This window comes from Pteronotus mesoamericanus, unplaced genomic scaffold (assembly GCF_021234165.1).
Source record: "Pteronotus mesoamericanus isolate MK-2021 breed Mesoamerican mustached bat unplaced genomic scaffold, CSHL_Meso_final contig_163, whole genome shotgun sequence".
NCBI classification, from domain to species: domain Eukaryota; kingdom Metazoa; phylum Chordata; class Mammalia; order Chiroptera; family Mormoopidae; genus Pteronotus; species Pteronotus mesoamericanus.
This window is the reverse complement of record NW_026555064.1, coordinates 15265891-15288408: the sequence shown is the minus strand read 5'-3', so window position 1 is coordinate 15288408 and position 22518 is coordinate 15265891. Positions and strand designations below refer to the sequence as shown.

Below are 22518 nucleotides of genomic sequence, written 5' to 3'. Positions count from 1 at the left end.
CTCAGGAAGGGGCAAGAGGATAAAAGCAAATGGATTTGAACACAGAGGGGGTGGGGTCAGCCAGACTGGGCTGTGTGAAGGTTCAGGAAAGGCCTGGCGGGCAGGGAGCCAAGGCAGCAAGCTCGCCCAGCCAGTCTGTGGACCACACCCAGCTTGTTTTCAAGGTCTTGACTACTGGAAACTACAGGACCACTTCCACAGTATCTGATTTTTGGCTAAAAATACCATTAAAAAACCCCATGAAAACCGAATAATTTCCAGTGATGTCATCACGATAGGTGCAGTACTGATGAGACTTTTGGCAGGACTCACTCCAGCAGCCCGCTTCCTGTTGGCCTCTCAGGGGCTGCCTCCGCTGCTTGCCCAGGAGGCCGACTGCAGCCCAGGGCACAGGCCGAGGGGCTGCTCCGGCTGTGTGCTGTCCACTAGCAAATTCCTTTTAGGAAATCACATTTCAGTAGTTCTCCACCAGACCGCCTATGCGCATATACAGAACACTTATCAAGTCCCTGGCACTGTGTTGTGGACCGTATGTCTACACACATATTTATGCTCATATACCCATGTTCACGTGACAGCTGTGTGCCAGCACCTGCCGGTGGGCCAGTGCCTGTGGACACATACGCATGCACACTGCACAGAGGTCTCCGACACCTGACCAGCGTGCTTGCTTGCTGAGCTTTTAGAACAGGGGCTCAAGCACGAGTTCCAAAATAATTGGATAAATAATCTTAGCCACGTTGTTTGTACATTTCCTCCCCTGAAAGTAGGAGTATGAAAAGTACTGATTTTTAAAAGTTATTTCAGTCAATCACGGTGGCTGCATCCTGGACTATGCATTCCTTTATCATCAACAGTCCTCCTAATAATTCTGAGAATGAACAGCACTTAAAAGCCTGTAAGACGAAAAACAAGTTTCAGTATAAGGCACTGCTACAAGTTTAGGGATTCAAGTCTCCTAGCTATGGGGCCTCTTAAATAGTGGAGTACGTTGTACTTTATCATGCTTCACAAGTTCAAATAAATGCATGTCAAATACGAAAATTCTGCAGAAAGAATCATGGTTGGAAGGAGAGTTTGGCCTAGAAAAAAACAATAATAAATGCACTCGCTTTTTGTCACTCACTCATTCATTCATTTATTCAACAAATGTGTTCTCAGTATCTGCTAGGGCTGGGCCTTCTTTTTGGGTCCAGAGACCAAGGCTCTGGTGGAGAACACAAGAGACAAGTTACTTTATGGAGCTGACATTCTCATGGGAAAGGAAGAAAATAAAAATGTAAGTAAAGAATCATGCAGTTGCTAATTGTGATGAGTGCTGTAAGGGAAAAAGAAAGTGGATAACAGGATAGAAAAACTTGAGGGCAAGGCCTTGTCTTATGCATCTTGCTGTTTCTAGCATTTGTCAGAATGCTGAGAAGAGAGTGGTTGTTCAGATATTTGTACTATAAATTAAAGCAAGATTTTAGGTATCTGCTTTTTTATTACTTACATTTATTGGGGTGACATTGGTTAATAGGATCACATAGGTTGGTATTTGCTTTTATTTCTGGAAATACTGGATTAAATCTGCATATTGAGGTATTAGGCACTTTAAATTGCAAGGTGTAATCCCGAACTTAATAGAGTGAAGAGAGAGAGCCAAGTGCTAATAATCCTGCGGAATACTTTTAAAGGTGTACTAACAGCCCCAATCCAAGCAACTGTGGATATTTTTAGTTCAAGTTTTCTAATACAATAAAATGTGTAAAGTATTAATGAGCTTCTATTATTGCAGACAATATATATAATTTTAATAATCTACACATTATTTTTAATACAATGATAATGTAAAATTAAACTTATTTACTCATTTTTTTTTCTGAGGACTATGGAAGAATCAAATGTAATGGGATCCACGAAGGGGTGGTACTCCATTTCTCTTAAACTTGACACAAAATATCTGAGTAGATTTATAGTTTCTAGTTATCAAAGTAGACTGACTGATGGAAAAGCTAAGCTAGAAAATGGGATGCCAAACCTTCACGGGACAGACAGTAAGGGACAGTAACCTTCAGTCCCTCAGTAAGCAAGAAGTACTGCTACAAATTCTGCTATACTTTTCAAGATTTTTTAAGATCTCAGCCAATATGACAGAAACTTTTTCACCTTGCATTTAAACACTGTGGTACAGATAAATCAAAGTTAGACACTTGCGGCCCATTAGAATAATGTATCCTTATATCCTCGGCCTAGGTTGCTACACCATTAGTTGCTTCAAGGTAAAATAGTTGTTTTTAAATATTGTCTCAACTCAGGTTCGAGGCCCTAGCTAGAGAGCAATCAGTTCCCTGCCGGCGCAGCTGAGCACACTCACCCGCCCCGCCACTTCCCTTCCTGGGCTTGCACACTCCGGCCCCTGCACACCTGCTGGAACTACCCCCGGCGCACAGCAGCCAGCCAGGGACAGTCCCATGCCTCAGAGCCCACTGAAATCACTCCAGCTAGCCAATCCTAGCCTTATTCACCAGCTTGTTCTTTCCAGCGGAAACCACAGTAAAGGCGCTCACCCACGGTCCCCCTCCCTCGGCCTTGTGACCGACCCCAGGCTTCCACTGAGTGCCCTGCGTGGTGTGCTGTGCTCACCCCTGCGAGCCTTGAGTACAGAACCTGTGGACTCTTTCTGGTGTCTCTCCCTCTTGATCTGCCTCTGCCTCACTACAGTTCACTCAAGACAAGATGGTTAAAACACAAGGGCACAAGGCATATTTCTTTTAGATAAGAAATAACACTAAAATTAACTGCTAATGTTTCTTAATTAGAAGTAATATATTATATAACCCCAACATTAATTCCCTGCAACAGTTCTGATGGATTTATTTTGTAGCTGGCATTGATTTCCACTTCTAGGGTGCTGTAACCGACCATGGACAGAAAAAAGTTATCCAAAGCCTAGCTTTCACCAAGATATATTATTATAGGTTGCTGTGTACGTGAGATGGGATATTTTTAAAGGGTATGTTTGGGTCCACTAAACATATATTAGGTTATTCAAGTTAATCAATCCATTAAACACTCCACAATTCTTCAAAAGCATGAGAGATGAAAATACAGCAAAAAGTTCTGAGGCCATTTTTGAACGCGAGCTTGCCGTGAGAAGCAGCAGCAGGCCACTGCGCACCGGTGGCTCCTGTGCCCTGGAGTGCCTCGCAGCTCCCTGGGCTTAGGGCCTGGTGTGTGCAACACAGGCGTCTGACCTCATCGCTTTGCTCACAGACCTCTGTAGCAGCGGTCCCCAACCTTTTTGGCACCAGGGACGAGTTTCCTGGAATAGGGCAGGGGAAGAGGGGTACTGGGGGGAGGCGAGGGGAGCTCAGGGAAGCTCCCATCACCGCCTGGTTCCTAACAGGCCGCAGACCCAAACCGGTCCCTGGCCCGGGGACTGGGGACCCCTGCTCCAATAGCATCCCATCTCATTCAGCATAAAGGCTTAGGTTCTTCTCGGTGGGGGACAGCAAACTTTTTCTGAAGGGGTCAGAGAGCAAATATTTCAGTCTTTGCAGGGCAGATTCTGTTACAGTTATAGAACATTATTATGCTAGACTTATATGAAAATAGCATTAAGATTCTAAGCTGCCATGTCCAACTAAAATAATATTTTGTGGAATATGCATAAAATTTGCAAAAAATAAATATCAGTGTTGGTTTATAAAGCTTAATATTTTTATAGTAATTCAGTAAATATTTTCTGAATAAAAATATAAGTACAAGGTCCAGAATTATACATATTTACAAAAAGATTACAGCACAGACCTTAAACTAAAGGTTAATTTCTTCCGTAAAATGTATCAAACAATCAACAGCAGACTTACTTCAGATTACTGATCCTAATTTCAGCACTTTCAGTAAGCTTCTTTGTTTCTTCTTTCCACCGATTGGCTGCCTTCTGTTGAGTCGCTAAGAGATGCCTCAGTTCAACGGTAGAATTGCGGTTACTGTCTTCCATCTCTCTCAGCTGAACTTCAAACCCGTGTTCCTTTATTGAAAATTCGTGTTCCATTGTACTGATCTAGGGAATAAAATGAACACAGTACTTTCTTTTCCTTTTCTATTATTCTCAGGGATATACTGACCAGTGGTACACACAAAAGGAATCATTCATTGTGTTGTCTGTAGCACATAAAGGTTCAGATGAGAAATCCATAGAAAAATTAAGTTTACAATTTGTCTTTATCACAAATGAAAACTTATTCTGTGTTACAGTAAACATTTAGTGAAACCAGAATTATGATGGACTACAATTCTTTGCAGCACTTTCCTCAAGACCTTAAAATGCCAGTAGTAAAAAAGTATACTCTGTGATATGAAATTGCTCTCATCATTTACTTTTACGTTTGTTGCCATAATCCACAAAAAAATGCTCATGCTCTCAGTCACTGAGAGTTGTGTTTTTACTCAAGCCATTTAAAAAAATGTTTACTGGTTTATTATAAAGGATACAACTCAGGAACAGCCAGATGGAAGAGAGACACAGAGCGAGGAACAGCTGCACGGGGCTGTGAGCTTCCACACCCTCTCCAAGTGCGCCCCCCGCCCCGCCCAGTCCCTTGACGTGTTCCCCAACTCAGGAGCTCCTCCAGATGGTCTTTCAAAGGGCTTTATGAAGTCAAAGAATATTATATATCAAAATTCCTTTATCATTTCAGTTATAGTATGTTTTTTTCCCCCAGGGAAAAAGACTATCATAATGATTTTGAGAATCTCATATGGAAATTAGCTCAGTATATTTCTAGGTAATGTGTATCATTATAGGATAAATACCACAATGCAGAATGAGCATACAAGTGAGTGTTCTTGGGATACCCTAGACGTTTTCTTGGCTGGGACCCAGGGAGAGGATTAAGCCTTAACACCCCAAGGTATGAGACGAACTGCCTTCTCTTGTACTTGTGGAGAATGAAACTACCTATTACCATCCTTGAGGCAACTGAGAAAATAGCTCCTAGGATGATTTTGGTGTAGTACTCTCAGGACATCTTTATCTTGCTAGCTAAAGAATATTATAAAGAATAACTACCTTGCAGTACTTTAAAGTAATGTGCTTTAAAAATGGTCATAGCTGGCATGGCTTCTAGTAATTCATTAAATATGGTTACTTCTACACTCCAAAAAGAATGAACAAGGGACCCAATGCTACCAACTCAAAAGACACCAAAGGAAGCCCAACAGAAGCAGAGTCCCTGGCTCGCCGGGGCAAACTGCACACAGCCTGTCCCCACTGCCCCTCCGAAGGCCTCGGGCTTCCCATGACGCCCAAGTCTGCTTTCTCAAACAGTGCGCACGTAGACATTTAAGACTTTATGAGTACAGGCACTGGAAGACAATGTTGATTTCTTGGTTTTGTATCGCATTACTGCTGGGCAAGCCTCCTGAGGCTCCCTGACTCCTGCTATTTTAGTAATTTTTGAATTATTCGATTCTGAAAATTTAGATTTGAATATGCTCCCCGCTTCCCTGCCTTAACCGCCACTCTCTGGAGGAGCCATGGTTCTGGAATCTCAGGTGGAATTGTCCAGTTCTGTCTCCCTCACACATATATTAAACAATGACCCATGCACCTCTACAGCTGCAGAGCTCTGTCTCCCAGGTCAAGTGCCCGCCGCCTGGGAAGCCTGTGGGCCCCAGGGCCCTGCGGGACAGCCAGGCCTCTGCCTGCACCTGCGCGCCCGTCCGGCCGCTGCCGCCCTTGTTCCCATCTCTGTCGCGAAGGCTTCTCACTCTCGGCCCCTTCACACCTCCCTCGGCGTGGGAGAACCTTTCCCCTTCCGCTCAGGCTAGTTGGTTCTCTTGCGCTTTTAGAATTCAGCTTGGTTATTGCTTCTGCTGGGTAATTCTCTTAGCGTCGAGATAAAGTCAGGTCCTTCCGTGTAAGCTCTTACAGTGCCCTATGCGTTTCCTAGCAAGCATTCGTTTGTTTGTAAGTAGATGTTTAAAGTTTGCCCACCTCCAAGCAAATTATAAGTTTTTAAGTGTGTGGACCACATCTTTTTTGTTTACTGGTGTATCTTTAGGACCTGAAACATAGAAAAGTTGTCAAAACACAGCTGTAGATTGAATAAATGATGGCGTTTTGGTGTCAAATTTCAGTCTTTAAACAAACCTTAGGTCCTTTAGCGGGTGTGAGTCTGATTATTGAACTGGACAGGCCTGCAGCGATACGGGAAGGCTGAGGGCCACAGCCCAGAGCCTCCTATAATGAAAGTCCAGTGAACGATGGAATTCAGAGTGTTGGGTAGGGAAAAAGGATTTTCGGTCTCCCTCCCCCTGTGCCCTTCCCTGCAGAGAACATGAGTACCCCCTCTGTTGGGTATGCAGCCAGGATTATTTGGCGTAGTATATACGTGTGTCCAACTTTGCAACATTCTGCCAAATGGTGGTTGTACCAATTTACATTCCCAAAAGTGTCATATGAAAGTTCCAGTTGCTTTGCAACTTTGTCAGTGCTTGATATTGTTAGTTTTTAAATTTTATCCCTTCTGGTAGGTATGGAATTGTACTTCATTGTAGTTTTAACTACATTTCCCTAATAAATAATGAAATTGAACATGTTTTCATATATGCTCTTTTATAAAGTGCCTGTTTAGATCTTGCCCATTTATAGCAATGGGATATCTGTTATTTCCTTATTGACTTTTTCCTTGTTTATAATTTCCTTATTAATTGATAACAGTTTTTATATGCTGAACATGAGTCCCTTTTTTTGGTTGTATGTATTACAATACTTTCTCCCATTTTTCATTCTCCTGATGTCTCCTAATGTCATTCATTAATTTTAGTGAAATCCAATTCATCCATGTTTTCATTATGATTATTGCTTTGCGTTCTGTTTAAGAAATTCTTTCTTACTCAAGGACATGAAGATTTTTCTCTTTGAAGCTCCACTGTTTTATATTTTGCATTTACGTCTACAAGGTAACTGAAATTAATTTGCATGTATGGTATGATATAAGGGCCAGCTATTTTGAAAATATGATCTAGCATCATTTATTGTAAAGATAATTCTTTCCCTAATGAAGTGCGGTGGTGTCGTTGTTATAAATGAAGTGATTATGAAAAATTGGTTTGTTCCTACACTCTCTTTTGTTCCACCGATCAAGCTGATTATTCTTAATGTTGATTACACATTTTTAGTTACTGTCGCTTTATGTAAAGTCTTACTATCTTGTAGTATAATTCTTCCCTTGTTGTTCAAAAGATTTCCTACCAAATAAAGCATAAAGTTCAAACTCTTTTTCAGAGTTCAAGGTTTTATCAGAAACCACAGTGTCTAATACTTGCAGTAGGAGGCATTCAGTAAATACATGCTCATATCACTTTGGCTGAATGTGACTGCTTATGAGTCCCCCAGATAACAAAAACCAAAGTGAAGCCCCATCAGAAAGAGCTAATGCTGCCTTTTACCAGTCTCACTGGGCGGGAAAGACAGGCTATACGCTGATGGCGATGCCTGTGCTTCCTGAAGCTCCCTGGAGCGGACTGTCATGTTCCTATTGCCAGAGCACGTGAGCGTCACAGGGGGAGAAATGAGAGTGAAAAGGAAGGAAGGGGTGATTTTCCTGGGGGCAGGAAAACTCTGCCCCTCGCCGTCTTCCTAGCATGGAATCCCCAGACCCCAAGGAGGGACTCCCAGAGCGCACTGGCGGGCGCCCCACACAGCCAGTCTGAGGGCTCGGTTCTGAGAGGCCGGTCCGGAGGGTAAGACAGGCAGTCTATAAAGTTCCTTAACCTGTGGTTTTGCTAGCACTGCTGCAATTGCTTTGGCAGGACTATCAGTGTACTTCATGGTTGGGGAAGAATTTTTTGTGTGCGGATAGTGAAAGCAATCATTTTCGAGTATGCTTGCCAAGTTCTACAACACAGAAAAAACTGGTTAATGCTCTGCATTATGATTTAGTGCTATCTGACAAGAAGGCAAAAAAAAAAAAAAAGGCTTTAAAAATGTTTTACTAGGTCTCTAAATATTCCCTGTATTTGGATTTTCACAAGTACATATTTAACTCTGACTAGACTTGAAAGTACCTTTAATTTGGCCTTTTTTTGGGCCTCGAGAGCAATCTTTCTTAAATCCTCAGTCTCCTTCTGTAACTGTTCATTTTCTTGCTGAAGTTTTAGCCTTTGTTCACTGACTAATCCACAGTTTTCTCTCTCAGATTCCAAGACACTTTGAAGTTTCTGAATCATTTCTTGGCAACGTGATATCTCTTCTGAGGAACTGATTAAGAAAAAAAATAAAAGAGATATAAACTTAAAGTACAGACTTTTTTTCTTTGTTCTGAGCCATTTCTCTTCACTGTAGACTTAACCGTATGGTGTCACAATGTTATCTCATGCCAGGAAAATACATCCAATTTAGCAATCTTAACTAAGAATAAGCAAATCTAACTGTTACCACTCACCTAGAAAATGTATATGAAACTTCTTTCAAATTTTTACGAACATTGAGAATCACTGTGTAAACAGGACTTCAGGGGGACAAATTGCAGCTAATGGTAAGAAAGGTGAAGTAAGTAATAATCAAAACCCCTTTAGTTCATCAATTAACTCCACAGAAAGACACTAGCTGACCATGATAGTAAATTATAATAAGACCTCTTTCATATGTTCCTGTTATATGTCTTAGAAATGGTTTTTATAAATCTTTAGTTCCATAAACTTCTTATTTAATCATAGTTTAAGTAGGTTATATTTTTTGAACTTTCTCTATAGTAAGTTATTGGGTGACCCAGCCTCCAAGCTAACATATATTGCTAATTTTTATTCCTCTCATTTTAAATCTCTATCTTTCCAATCCCAGGTAATCAAATACTGTGAACATTCCCTGGTCAATACAAGGCCCTCGTTCCCCATCCCATATTGCTAGTGTTTCAAGAACTACAAGGTATAGAAAAACAAGATAAATGATATCACATATATGCATCCTATTTAACTGCCAGAAAGGAGAAAATTAAAGTAAAATGATAAAGTACTATTAAATCTTTTCTTCCTGAAGAAATTAGTCTTCATAAATAATTTTGAAAAATAAAAAGAACCTATTTGATGTTAAAAGTTTTTTTTGTAACATAAGATATAATTATGAGTCCTATAAAGAAGTAAAGACTATCGAAAATTGTATGCATTCTGAAAGTGTTACCACAGAAAGTCCTACAGAATATCTTACTTTATTTCAAGTTGTTTTATTTTGTTTTCTGCTGTCTTAAGTCTTAGATGAAGATCATCTTTTGAACGCTCTGCAACCAGGCATCTTTGGTGCATTTCTTCCAGTTTTCTGTAAAGGCTTTCACTTCCTTTGCCTTCACGGTAGATCTGTGGAAGAGGCTTATATGTATATTACCTTACAGAAGAAGTGGTCTAAGAAATTACGGGTTTAGAAACTGAAATCAAAGATGAGAAACCAAAACCCATGATTATGTGTTCATCTGTTTTCACTGCAACGTATTAAAACATATTAATAATAAATCTTGTTTTACATTTACAAAATACACATACAATGCTAAAAACTGACATATAAAATAATCACTGCTTATTTTGAAGTTATTCATGCTCATTGTAAATTATTCCAATGGTTTTAATATTTAAAAAATGTAAGATGGCTGAAGTAAAAAAAAAAAAGGACTCTAGATGTCACCATTTAAGAGATAACTGCTTTGAGTCTTGAAGAAGATCCTCCTAGTCTATTCTGTATTCGAATACTGAAGAACAGATACGTGCTGTGATGCAATGTGCCGAACTTTCTGAAGGCGACTCCAAAACCCCACTCTGTGTTAGTTAGACAATGATCTAGCTGGGATGCCCAGCAGCAGTGGCTGCACCCAAGCTCAGCTTCCCATGAGACTGGCCCTTCTCCCACGACACAGGGGCTCCAACACCCCAAGAACTGCAAGGCCTGCAGGTGCTGGGCAGCGCATGTCTCCAGGGAAATGCAACACACAGCTCCCCCTCATGTCCAGACTGCCTGGACAAGCAGCCTGTGTCTTTACCACTGACAAGACAGTTTTGTTACTCCTGCGTTATGTAAACTGCAGACACCAGCACAGTGTGCTGCTGCTACCAAGATAGACGCACCCTGCAGTCCAGAGGTGACTTGAGCGCACCCGTCTATGGGGCAGCGGGAGAGCAGGAGCTGCGTCTTCGCTACCTGTTGCCTTCAGCCTTGGAGCTTTGGTGTTTCCCCATTAACGCCTATTCCTTAACCTAGGCGATGAGACATTGAAGATTCGCCCCAAGCCCTGATGTGTAGCAGGTGGCAATCTGAATGGGACAAATGTGCCAACAGCTGAGAAGGCATCAACCCTGAAGGCGAGTGGTGGGGTTACACTAGATGGTTTGCTCTGTAAACTACTTTTTTCATGATTCGAGGTTGTTATGGTCTTTTTATGTCAGTAATACAGATATATCACGTGCTTTTTATGCTGTATAGCTCTTCTTTGAAAAAAATCAAACTTTGACTTTACCATTGACTATTTTTTAACGCTGGGCAAGTATGTGCTGAATCAAATTCAAACTCCCTCTTTTCCCCAAGCACTTGGAGACAGTGAGATAGTCACTGCTGATAAAAAAAAGTTATCTGAGTAAGAAAAATTTATAACTATATACTTCTTGCAATATTTTTTCTCAAATATCATTGCAGTAAATATTTTTCTTAACTATGAAATAAAAATCTGTACTCTTAAAGGTAAAAATTACAGCAGTGTTATAATTTTCTGGTTATATATACTTGCTATATTTATAGATGGCCTAAACCCAATAAGAGGTGGTATAAAATTTAAAAAGATAGACAAAATAAAATTTACCACCGGGTTGAGGTTTAAGCAAGGAATATAGCTACTTCATAAAATTTATACCTTTAAATAAAAGTTCAAATCATGTGGCCATTCTTCTTATAAGAAATGTAGTCAGACATTATCAGTATTTAAATGCAGATTCTGAATATATGCCAAGCAAATAAAAACACTCACCAGGAGAGTACTTATAATATAGGGGTTGCTAGCAGATAGTGATGAAATCAGACAGTAATGTTGAATAATTGCAGTTGGGTTTTAGGCAGTTATTTTTTCCTTTTTCTTTTTACCTTTTCTAGTTCTTCTTCCACTGCTTTTTTCTCCTTAATGACTCGTTCAGTTTGGCCTTGTTTTTCGGCACACTCCTATAAATTCAGGTCATATTATAAATAAATACATTTGTAAATTCTTGGGAAAGATGGAAAAGTACAATGATTTGTTCACAATAGGAATATCACTACTCTATCAGTACAGCAGGACCATATTGATTAAAAAAGAAAACAAAACCAAAAGGAACAAACAAATTCAATCTTCCAGGAGCCACCTGCTCCAGGGATTCAGAAACCACTTCCACTACCAAAGGCCAAGGAGCTCTAAGGAAGTGCACCAGGTGGGTGGCAGAGGTCGAAGGTGGGCAGGGAGGAAAAAATAAATGAGGCTCCTTTCTCACACTACAGTTTTTCTTTTCCTATATTCTTATCACATATTTCAAAAAGAAACACAGAACTAGACAGAGGCACAGCCCCTGAGGATAACCTGTGGACTAAAAGGAGCACAGGTATAAAAATTGTAAAAGATGTAATTTTTTTCAAAACGGATATATAGCCAGTACAAATAAAACTAAAAATAAAAACAATCATTATAATGACCAGTTCTTCACAGTTATTTTTATCTATTCACTTCTTTTTGAGAATGGTATGGCTATCCTACTAATTGTAAATTATGCTTTGAATGAACCTGTTTTGCTAACAGTACACTGCTAATTAATCCTCAATTATCTTTATCATAACTTTATCATAAATTTTATCAATGTTTTTAAATTTTAAAATAAGTTTTTAAATTGTGACTCATAATAATTAACTCTGATCATAATGGAGATCTTTGACCGTACATTACAAATCAGATGAGTAATCTAAGTTTATTATATTTTAATAAGATAGAACCAAGTGTATAAGAAATGAAACTTTAATGTTCCCTATGTTCACATAGTAAGTTGCTAATCTATGAAAAAGGTAGTTTTATGGTGTGATTTCTCCTATGTTCATAACTCATCCTATGTGATTTTTTTAAAGATACTTTAAAAAAAAATTCTCACCTGAGGATAAGTTCAGTGATTATAGAGAGAGAAGGGGGGAGAGAGAGAAACATTGACAAAAGGGAGAAACATCAATTGGTTGCCTCCTGTACATGCCCTGATCAGGGATTGAACCATGCAATGTTTTTGGTATATGGGATGATGCTCTAACCAATTGAGCCATCCTGCCAGGGAAAGACACTATTTTTTAGAGAAATTTTAGATTCACAGCAACATCGAGTGGACGTTACAGTGACTTCCCTTATAATCCCTGCCCCATACATGGACAGCCTCTGCCATCATCAACATGCCTCACTGCAGTGGAAGCTTTGTTACAAACGATGAACCTAGACTGATACAACATCATCAAGCAAATTCCATCATTTACGTAAGAGTTTGCTGTTGGTAATGGGCATGCTATGGGTTTGGATAAATTCACAGTGACACATATCCACCACTGTAGCAGCATACAGAGTAGTTTCACTGCCCTAAAGGTCCTTTAAGCTTTGCTTGCACCTAGTCATCCTTCTCTCCTCCTTAACCTCTGACAGCCACTGATCTCTTTACTGTCTCCATAGTTTAACCTTTTCCAGAATGTCATATCGTTGGAATCATACAGGACGGAGCCTTTTCAGACTGGGTTCTTTCATTCAAAAATATGCATGTAAGTTTCCTCCATGTCTTTTCCTGGCTTTATAGCTCATTTCTTTTTAGTGGTGAATAATATTCCATTGTTTAAGTGTACCACAGCTCATTTAACCATTTACATACTAAACAACATCTTGGTTGTTTCCAAATTTTGGCAATTATGAAAACCGTCCCTATAAATAGCCACGTGCAGGTTTTTGTGTGGACCTAAGTTTTCAGCTCATTTGGGCACATATGGAGGAGTGAAATGACTGGATCATGCGTAGGAGCACCTTCAGTTCTGTAAGAAACCACCGAACCACATTTAAAACTGCCTGCACCAGTTTCCATTCCCACCAGCAATGAATGAGGGTTCCTGCTGCTCCACACCTGTGCCAGGGCTGGTGCCCTGTACCCTGGCCATTGCTAGGGGGGTACCTGGCACTATTTGGTGGAATGGGTGGTATCTCATTATTGGTTGAGTTTGCATCTCCCTGGTGGCATATGTTCTGGGGCGTCTTCTCATTGGCTTATTTCCCATCTGAATATCTTCTCTTGTGAGGTGTCTGTATGGTCTTTGGTCCATTTTTAAATTGAGCTATTTGTTTTCTTATTGTTGAGTTTTAGGAGTTCTTTGAATATTTTGGATAAGAGGCTTTTATCAGATATTTTGCAAATTTTTTTTGCAAATATTTCATCTTTTGCAAATATTTTTTTCCCAATCTGTAGCCTGAATTTCCTGAGAAAATCTTTTTTTTTTTTAAAGGTAGGTGAACATGTCTTCTTTCAAATATATTTCTAAGTGCTTAAACACTATTTTCCTTTCTTTTTATTAAATTTATAGGGGTAATATATACAGTGGAATACCACTTGGCTGTAAGAAAAGATAAAATATTGCCATTTGTGACAACATGGATGGACCTTGAGAATATCATGTTAAGCAAAATAAGTCAGAGAAAAAGAGCCATATGATTTCATTCATACGTGAGATAGAAAAGTGAAAACAAATGGACAAACAAGAAAAACAAACAAAAACTCACGGACATAGACAACAATAAACACTTTTTCAGTTAGTACAGTTTTCCCCATGGAATCAACATGACATCAGATAAATTTAATATTTTCAGAAAAATCCACTTAGCTATTAATTAGAATTTTTTTTTTTTACTATAAATCCTAAGAAAACATGTATCGAAATAACCTGAAATTTTAATCTTTTACTCTAAAGTGAGTTTACATAGCTCTGCTGGTTGTGGAGGTAAAAGTTAAAATCCTCGCAGGGCTTAAACAGCACACACTCTTTTGGGAAAATAGAAAGGGCCAATGCTCTTGTCCTCCTAGAGTTTAAAGTCCACTAAATAAGCCTGGATGGAGGTAGGACCTTCTTCCTCAAAGCTGTGACTCCTTTTATAGCTAAATCACTCCGTGTAAAAGAACAAGCAAAACAGCAAAGTGATAGAAGAGAAAATAAAAATGAAAAACCACAGAGAGTTAAATGTGACTAATTGGCCATACTGCATCCCATTAATTTTACCTGTTACTGTATCCTTAAAATAAATGACATTAAATAAAGAAAAAGTAACAGTTTCCTGTTTCTGTTGGTCTCAGAACCTGTACACAATGTGTGCTACAGGGTTTGTAGAATGTGGAAAAGATTTCCACCTTCTTTGGAAATGCTTATACTTTTATTCCCCTGTAAGCAAGCTTATTAAATTCCATTTCATTAATCTTCAAGTTAAATGTATTTATCTAATCCATCTCTAGTCACACAAATACTGTTTTCTCTCCCCTGTGCCTACTCATCCTTCACACTCTCACGTGTACTTTTTCTTTCTCCCTGGTCCCTCACACGAACCCAGCACGTGGCAGCAGATGCTTCGCTAGCACCATGCTCATTCTTTGTCAGAGACAGGTAATCAGGGTAAAGTGTGATAAATGCCATCCCTCCTTCCTGCTAGACCAGAAGGTCCAAGACTGCAGATAACATGTTTATCTTGAGTTTCACTCTTTTATTAGCATCTAGCATAGCTCTTAACAGAACCTTTTGAATGAACTAATGCCCAATAATATGTACCTTGGCTTTTAACATAAGCAATCTCAGAAGCAAATATCAATACAGTCTTCTAACATACCATCTGAAGGGCTGAAAGTTCTTCTGTCAGTCGAGAAATCTGTATATTATATTGCTTTCTTGTGTTTGAAACCTGTAAATTAAGATATTTTTGAACTGTGTATGTCTACAATAAAAAGTAATGATATCCTATATACACACAATTAAAATAATAATTTTTATAGAAAATAAAGTAACTTTTAGGGCATAAAAGATAGAGAAGCAAATGATGTATTAAAGAGCCACGAGTACAACTCAGGAGTCGCGGCAGCACGGCCCCTGCCACCCAGACCCGCCGTTTCCTGGAGGTGGACCCCTAAGCCAGCGACTTCACTGTTCCAGGTTTCAGTCTTTTCATCTCAGAGTGGACATCTGGGGTTTCTTCCTCCTGAACTCACATTACACTTTCAAAATTTACCACGCCATTTATAAATAGATTCATATCCATACTGGAGGAAAAGACACACATATGCATGGCATCTCTGTCTCTTTAGATAAAAGCAAACTTATTTCCAAGACAGTTCTAACTTTCATAAGCCTCACAATTCAAACCAAGAAACAACTTTAATACAAAAAATGTTAGCGTTAGTCTTGAAAACAGAATACCAAACAACCACACAATTCACAAATTGGGCTAAGGATCAGCATGATGTGGCTGAAACAAAACTGGGCTTGGTACAGCAAGGAGAAGGTAGGGGTCTAAGTCCCGGCTTGAATTAGTTTGGAACTTTGAGTAGTCAATCACCTCGTGCGGGTTTTAGTTTCTTTACCAATAACGTAACAGGCTAAACCAGACTTCTCCAGTCCTCAGATGCTCTAAGATACTGCAAACAACAGGCTTTCTTATTTCTTACGCATTCTAAGTTCCTTTTTGAGCCTCCTTTTTGACTTTACACTTCAGGTGTGTTAATCTTTACAACGTCCTCACCCAAGTCCCACTCATTCCCACCGTCTGAACCTCCACCGCTGGCCCACTCCAGCTCAAATAGTAAGTGCTACTATCCTCCGCGATTTTTGTTTGACATTTAGCATAATTGATGCATTTAGCTGATAGTTAAGCCCTTTAGGCAAAAACTTAGGTAGTATTTAATCTTCAGCTGTAAAATTTAAAATTTTAAATATAATTAAAAACCCCTTACTTCCTTCTTGGTTCTTGCGGCAGCATCTTGAATAATCTGAGAAATTGTTTCTCTCATTTTCTCTACCTCTTCTTCTTTTTGCTTCTCCTCAAGCAGAGCCTTCAGAAAAATAATCATTCAATGTTATTATAGATCGCAGTGCTATTAATAAAGGTAACATAATAAATGGGTGAAAACATACACATTAACTACCTTCTTGAAAACAAACATCTTATTCTGAACTTCAGAGACCTCTCCACTTGGAGCCCTTCCCAGGTTATGAATGTGCCTGTTCCCTCTAAGCTCCTCGCCAACCCTGTCCTAACAAGAAGTGGATTCTTTCCCTTTGGCGTTTATTTCAGCCAGTGCCATCGCTCTCTAGTCTCCACGGCTGGAGATCTTAGAGTCATGCTTGAATGTTTCTTTTCCTTCTGTCCCTACAGAAAGTAAGTCATCAAATCCTGGTATTACCTTCTTGGAAAAATCTCTTGGATTTCCCTTTCCTTATTCAAATTAAGTCCCCTGTCACCTCACACCCCAATCACTGTGGACACTACCTGCTCCGTCTTCTTGATGTGTTTCTCTCTCCAATCATTTTTATTTCCCACCTGAAAAACAGTCTTATCATCCCATCCTTATCCCAGTCTTATCAGCCACACCCATTTCTTTGCTTCCCTGGGGAGTGAGCTCCTCCAGTGGAGGCTTCCTTGTCTCTGGTACTTTGAGGGACACCCTACTCAGGCTTTCCCCAGCCATGATCCCCGCCGATGACTCAGGAGTCCATTCTGAGCCATCATCTTATTTTACCTGTCAGCAACACTTGAGACACTGCGTTACTTTCTCCCTTGTTTTACTTCGTTATTGGGCTTTTAGTGCACCTGGTATTGGTTTTCTTCCTAACCCACCTGTTGGTCCTTTCAGGTCTGTGTTGCTGCTGCTTCCTCTTCTTCTCTACCTCTCAGCTATTAGACTACCTGAGACTCAGGCCTTGCTCCTTTGCTCCATCTCTGTCCATCCTCGGCGGTCTAATCCAATCTCAGGATTTTAAATATCATTTATATGCTGACAATTCCCAAATTTACCTCTCTTGCCCTAATATCTTTCTGAGCTTAAAACAGCTCCAACTTTATGCCTGATTGAGTCTCTCTGTCTTTAATGATCACATAGTAAGGGACTCTGTGTTCCGATCCTACTATCTTTTGAAGATACCACACACATTCCCATCTGTGTCTTTTAAAAAAAAATTGTAAATAAATTTCCTCCTGCTTAAGCAGGTAAGATAGTAAGAGTAACAGGGGTTTTGATGTGATAACCTTGTTGCAGGGAGAGCAAACCACCGAGGAAAGTGGGAAGCTCCGTCCCAGAACAGTGCTAGGCTGTGCTTCACGTCTGTCTGTATGATCGGCCGAAAGAACCCGGGGCTTCTTGGGCAAGCACCCGAAGGGAGGAACCCTCTAATAATTAGGTGGTGAGTCCCAAAGGGGCTCAACATTGCAGCCCCCAACAGCCTCTATGGGGGTCTGCTGCCTGAGCACGTGAGTGAGGGATGGGTGGGCAGGCAGCAGGCATTGTTACTGCCTCTCTGTGCACCTGCTCTACATAGAATGGTCTTTTCCCACAGCCTGGTGCTGGGGATGCTCCTGCTCCTGGGCTTCAGAGGGGAAAGAGAAATGATTTTGTCCTGAACCTTTTTTTTTTGAAGCTAACTTAGGTATTTAGAGAAATTTCAAAGCATTTTATGTCTATTTTGTGCCTTTCAACCACTCTAAGAGGCAGAATTCAGATGGGAAGATCAGCATTCCCACAGTTTAAATTTTGATAATTATTTCTTTTAATTTCTTATTAGCTTCTTAATATACAACTTATTGTTTGTTTTGTTTTTAATAGCTCTTTTGGAAAACCCTCTACTATGTAAGAAAGGAAAACATAAATAAAGCATTTTCTTTGTACTTCCATATTTCCCAGTTGACTATTGTGCATGTAATAGGTATTCAGTAAATGTTGGTTAAATGGATTAATGATTTAATGATCTCCATATAAAGAAGGCAGCAACACTAAAAACAAATATATGAGTATGTCCTTTATGATTTCTATAAACTATATACCATTCACATGAAAGTGGTAAAACGCAAAAATATGATATGTGATAGGTGGGAGTCAATTGTTAGAGTTTAGAAAAACCACAACAGTGACACAAGGCTCCAGTTAATAAATCTTTGCAGCTAAATTTAATTCCTGTTGTTTAAGCTCCTGCTCTATTAGAGTAACTGTGTAGGTGATAAAGGAGAAATAAAGATCAATATGATTCATTGGGTTCAACTGAATAAAATATAGAGCATACAGCAGTAAAGTGCTGACATGGATTTTTTTTAGCTTCCGAGATCAGACGAGATCGGGCGTGTTCGGTGAAACAGATTTTCTAAAGTGTATGAGACTATACACTTTATGGATTATGTCTACAATCCTTGTGCAACTAATCTGCATCTGATATGTATATATAAGTTTTGGGAGAGGGCTGACATTTTATCATATTTTATGATATTAGGTCTTACCATCAATAATATAATGTTTATTAATGGAGAGCATAGCAATTTCATTTTCATGTTTATTCTGCCGTTACAAATTCCCATACTGTTAGGTCATGTGGAGGAATAGTCAGTATTTTATTTTTCTAGAACCATGTTAACTAGTTTTCTTACCTGGTTTTTCTGCAGGGTAGCTTCCTCTAAGAGTTGCATGCTGTTTCTGGCTCTTACAATAGCTTCATACTTCTCATTTTCTAATTCGTTATACTTTGCGTGTAAGTCTCTGGTCTGATTTTCCAAATGTGTTTTCTCTGCTCTTAATTGGTTGGCTTCTTGGATTGCTACACATAATCTAAAAATTAATAATTGCATTGTGAAAGTTAAATGTTTTTAAAGGGAAGGAAGAAGATAGCTTATTTACTGAGCACCTGTCTTGCTTGTCACAGGACAAGCATTATTCCAGTTACTTTCACATGTATTTTCTCATTTGATTAGTACAAAAATTCTGTAGCATAGATTTTGTTATTTCTACTTTAAAGAAAATCAAATAAACCCATTTTAATGAGGTTAAGCACTCAATTAAGGTCGTATAGCTAGTGAGCAGTGGGGCTGAGACTATACCTAGATACTCAGGCCCTATGTTAAACTTTGTACAGTATCATGGTGTAATATACAGTTACATGAGAATGTTACACAGCAAATCCTTAAAGAATGAGTTGTTATTTTCATTTATGTGGTCTTTTTTCTCCTTTCCTTTTTGCTTGGCTCCCAGTTCCTACTCTCTACCCAGATAACCCATGTTAACTTACTAATATGTATCTTTGAATATTTTTCCCAAGCTCATAAAATCATATACATATATACACATAAATACATATACACAGTATATACACATTGATCCCACAGATTTTAAAAGTATTTTTGTATTATGAAATTTAAGATCACCCTTTTTTGTACTTGCTTTTCTCACTGAATAATATCTTGTAGAAGTCCTCCAGCGAAACATCCAAAATGTCCTTCCTTTCCTACTCTAATGGCTTTAACTTTATTCCACTGTTAATTGTATCTCTGTGATTGCTGGAGGCTTTAAGATATTTTTCAAAGTTTGACGTGTGACCTGTCATCTTTAAATTTTTTCTTCATATCATTTACCCATTTTTTTTTCTGATGGGTTATTTACTTTGCTTGTTCCTTTATAGGAACTCTTTGAATATTAAGATATTAACCTTTGATCTGTCCTACACACTGCAAATGTTTTTCCCCAAGTCTACTTTTTTTGTTGTTGTTGCCCATTGACTCTATAGAGGGAATCTTTATTACATGACAAAATTTCCCTTTATTACAGATAAATTTGACTATATTTTCATCTTCTCAGATTTCAGTTTTTATGAAGATGATCTGCCTTATCCATAGATTTTTAATGTAAGCTCCTAGATTTCCTCAAAAGATTGCTATGTCTTTCATTTTTTTACCCCTAAATCTTTAATAGCATGTTCTAGTAAGACACACTCCATCCCTTCGTTGGCTATTTTCAGGCATTTCCCCCGCGTGGCGGCAGGAGAAGCCGCTCTCCCCACCCTGACTCCTTGCCCCCAAACGGGAAGTGCAGGCAGCGCGCCCGCGCTCTCCCAGCTTTCAAATCGACAGCCTACCTTTCACTGCATTCCTCTCTCTTTAAAACGTTTTTGTTGTTGCTGTTAGTACATCTGCTCAATTCTAAATGAAGTGAGCTAAGGTCTGTCAGGGTTCTTAGCCGCCAGCAGCAGAAGCCAATCTAACTTGAGACCTTTGTTCTAGTTCATTTATTCTTTGTTTTAGGCATTTTGTAAAACAACAATTACTGGGTTTTGTTTTTTAATCAAAATCTTCAGGTCTCTGTGTTTGAAGGAGCTGAACCCACTCATTCCTTACTGTAATGATTTCTGTGCAGGGCATCTTTCCTTCCATTCTATTTGGTTGAAGCACTTTGGTAGCAGGTGACGCACTTGGCCCTCCCACAGGGGACACCTGTCACTGTCCCACTGCCAGTCCACCCTTCACTCCCCAGGGCTGCCTGGCAGGCACAGCAGGTGGACCCATGCAGGGCTTATGAGGAGCTCGTTTAAAGCAGCGCTGCTCATTGCGCTCCTGCCTCGTTGGGCAGAGCACACGCAAACCAGGGAGTCTCTTCCAGAGAGAAGAGCAGTTCCCTGGAGGTGTTGCCCAGGATCCACAGACCATCAAAAGGGCAGGGAGAAGGGACCTTTATTTGGAAGATGAAGAGAAGTGACATATGCCTCTTAAATGATGGTGGCTTTTGAAAAGTTTACAAATAATTTTAAGTACAACTAACTAATAATAATAAAAAATATAATAACAAGTATTTATTGAGACCAAAATGCCTTTGATTTTATGGACCGAAGATGACCAATAAAAATATAGCTTTACAATCTGGCAGGTCCATTAAATAAGATACATTCACACCTAAAAACATTGGCTGACCATTGCTAGAGACACATATCAAGTACACTAATGAGATTTTTTAAAAACTTAAAAATATATAACCATTTTTTATCATATAGGACTTAATTTAATAGTGCTGAAAGACAGCCAATGTAAAAATTTCTTTTCAGGGGCTAGCTGAATACTTGACTTTAAGAAATATCTTCATATTTTCTTTCACATGCAGTCATCTCTTCTCAGGGAGCTGTTCAGTTAGGTTCTTTTACAGGTCTATACTAACAGCAAAACAAAATAAAATGAGAAAAATTTTCCAATACCTTCAACACTAAAAAGACAACTTAGGGCACTGCTGAATGAACAAACTTGATGCATTATGATTTGGTACTATCAAGAATCAACAGGAAATGAAATTCACTCATTCAGATTCCACCGTTTTGAGTCTCTAGTATTTATTTTCATAGTATAGAATGTTATTAAAATAACAGAAATGAAAATCTATAACCATAGCTTTTTTCCATAAGGTTAATGCACAGAAGTTCAGGAAAGCAGTAAAACAATGGACTGCTGAAAAGTTTAGAAAAATGAAAAAAAAAACCCCAAAATCCCTAGACAGGGGTGTCCAACCTTTTGGCATCTCTGGGCCACATTGGAAGGAGATTTGTCTTGGGCCAAATATTAAATACACAAGCACTAACGAAAACTGATGAGCAAAAAAAAAAAAAGAAAAGGTTTTGAGTAAAGTTACAATTTAATGTCAGGCCGCATGCATACCCATCCTGGGCTGTAGACTGGACATCCCGGCCTGGTGCTTAAAAAGAAATTATCTCTTTCATCAGAATATCAAGTTAGCAGTTAAAATCAATTAGTTCTCAACCTCCTGTGAGCAAAGAAATTACTTTCATCAACAGTTCGGAGAACAGGAAACAGAAGGTCAAAGACACTAATTTTTTTCTGAACAATAAATTAGCCATGGATCTGTGACTAGAACTGAGATCTCAATTTTAGATGTTCTCAGATCAGTAGACTATTTCTGACTGTAAAAGATTCCAATCATACAGAGGAGATTTTTCAGCTCTAAACCATAATGTGAATTTCCAGGCTGCAGTCACGGTATCTTTAAAAGATTACAAGTGACAATTTTCAAGCTTCTTACAGGAACAGTTAGTAAGAGGAAACAAGAACAAAACAACAAAAGATTCTAGAGTGAATGTTCACATTAAGACAGCAGTTAAAGACGAAGTGACATATATTTAAAAGGCAGTCCTCTCATGGACGACGGTGTGGTGACTGCCGTGGAGGGGGACGCACGGGGACTACATGGTAATGACAAAATACAATAGAAAATTACTTAGGAAAAACTGGGAAAAAAATAAAAGGCAGCCCAGACCCTAAAGATAACAGAAAATTATTGCTTTGGAAGACTCCAGGGAACACATCTAGAATGTTTTCTCCAGTATTTTTTTCTCTTATGTATCTGCTTACGAAGAAATGGTTTTTCTATACAATTTTTACCCAACTTTATTATTATTTTCTTATGCTCCAAGATGGGAAGAACAGTTTTGATTTCGGGATTGACTAAACTTGA

General features: G+C 39.1%; 1 protein-coding gene across 1 annotated transcript in view; it reads right to left on the bottom strand.

Moving 5' to 3' along the window:
- The window catches only part of SCLT1 (sodium channel and clathrin linker 1), an 89151-nt gene that overhangs the window by 28474 nt on the left and 38159 nt on the right, over nucleotides 1-22518 (bottom strand). Inside the window, exons 12-18 of the mRNA XM_054563216.1 lie at nucleotides 18666-18843; nucleotides 15988-16086; nucleotides 14871-14942; nucleotides 11108-11182; nucleotides 9197-9342; nucleotides 8059-8251; nucleotides 3852-4048 (exon numbers count right to left, since the gene is read on the bottom strand). Coding sequence (XP_054419191.1) covers nucleotides 3852-4048; nucleotides 8059-8251; nucleotides 9197-9342; nucleotides 11108-11182; nucleotides 14871-14942; nucleotides 15988-16086; nucleotides 18666-18843 — 960 coding nt within the window. The remainder of the gene's footprint in view (nucleotides 1-3851; nucleotides 4049-8058; nucleotides 8252-9196; nucleotides 9343-11107; nucleotides 11183-14870; nucleotides 14943-15987; nucleotides 16087-18665; nucleotides 18844-22518) is intronic.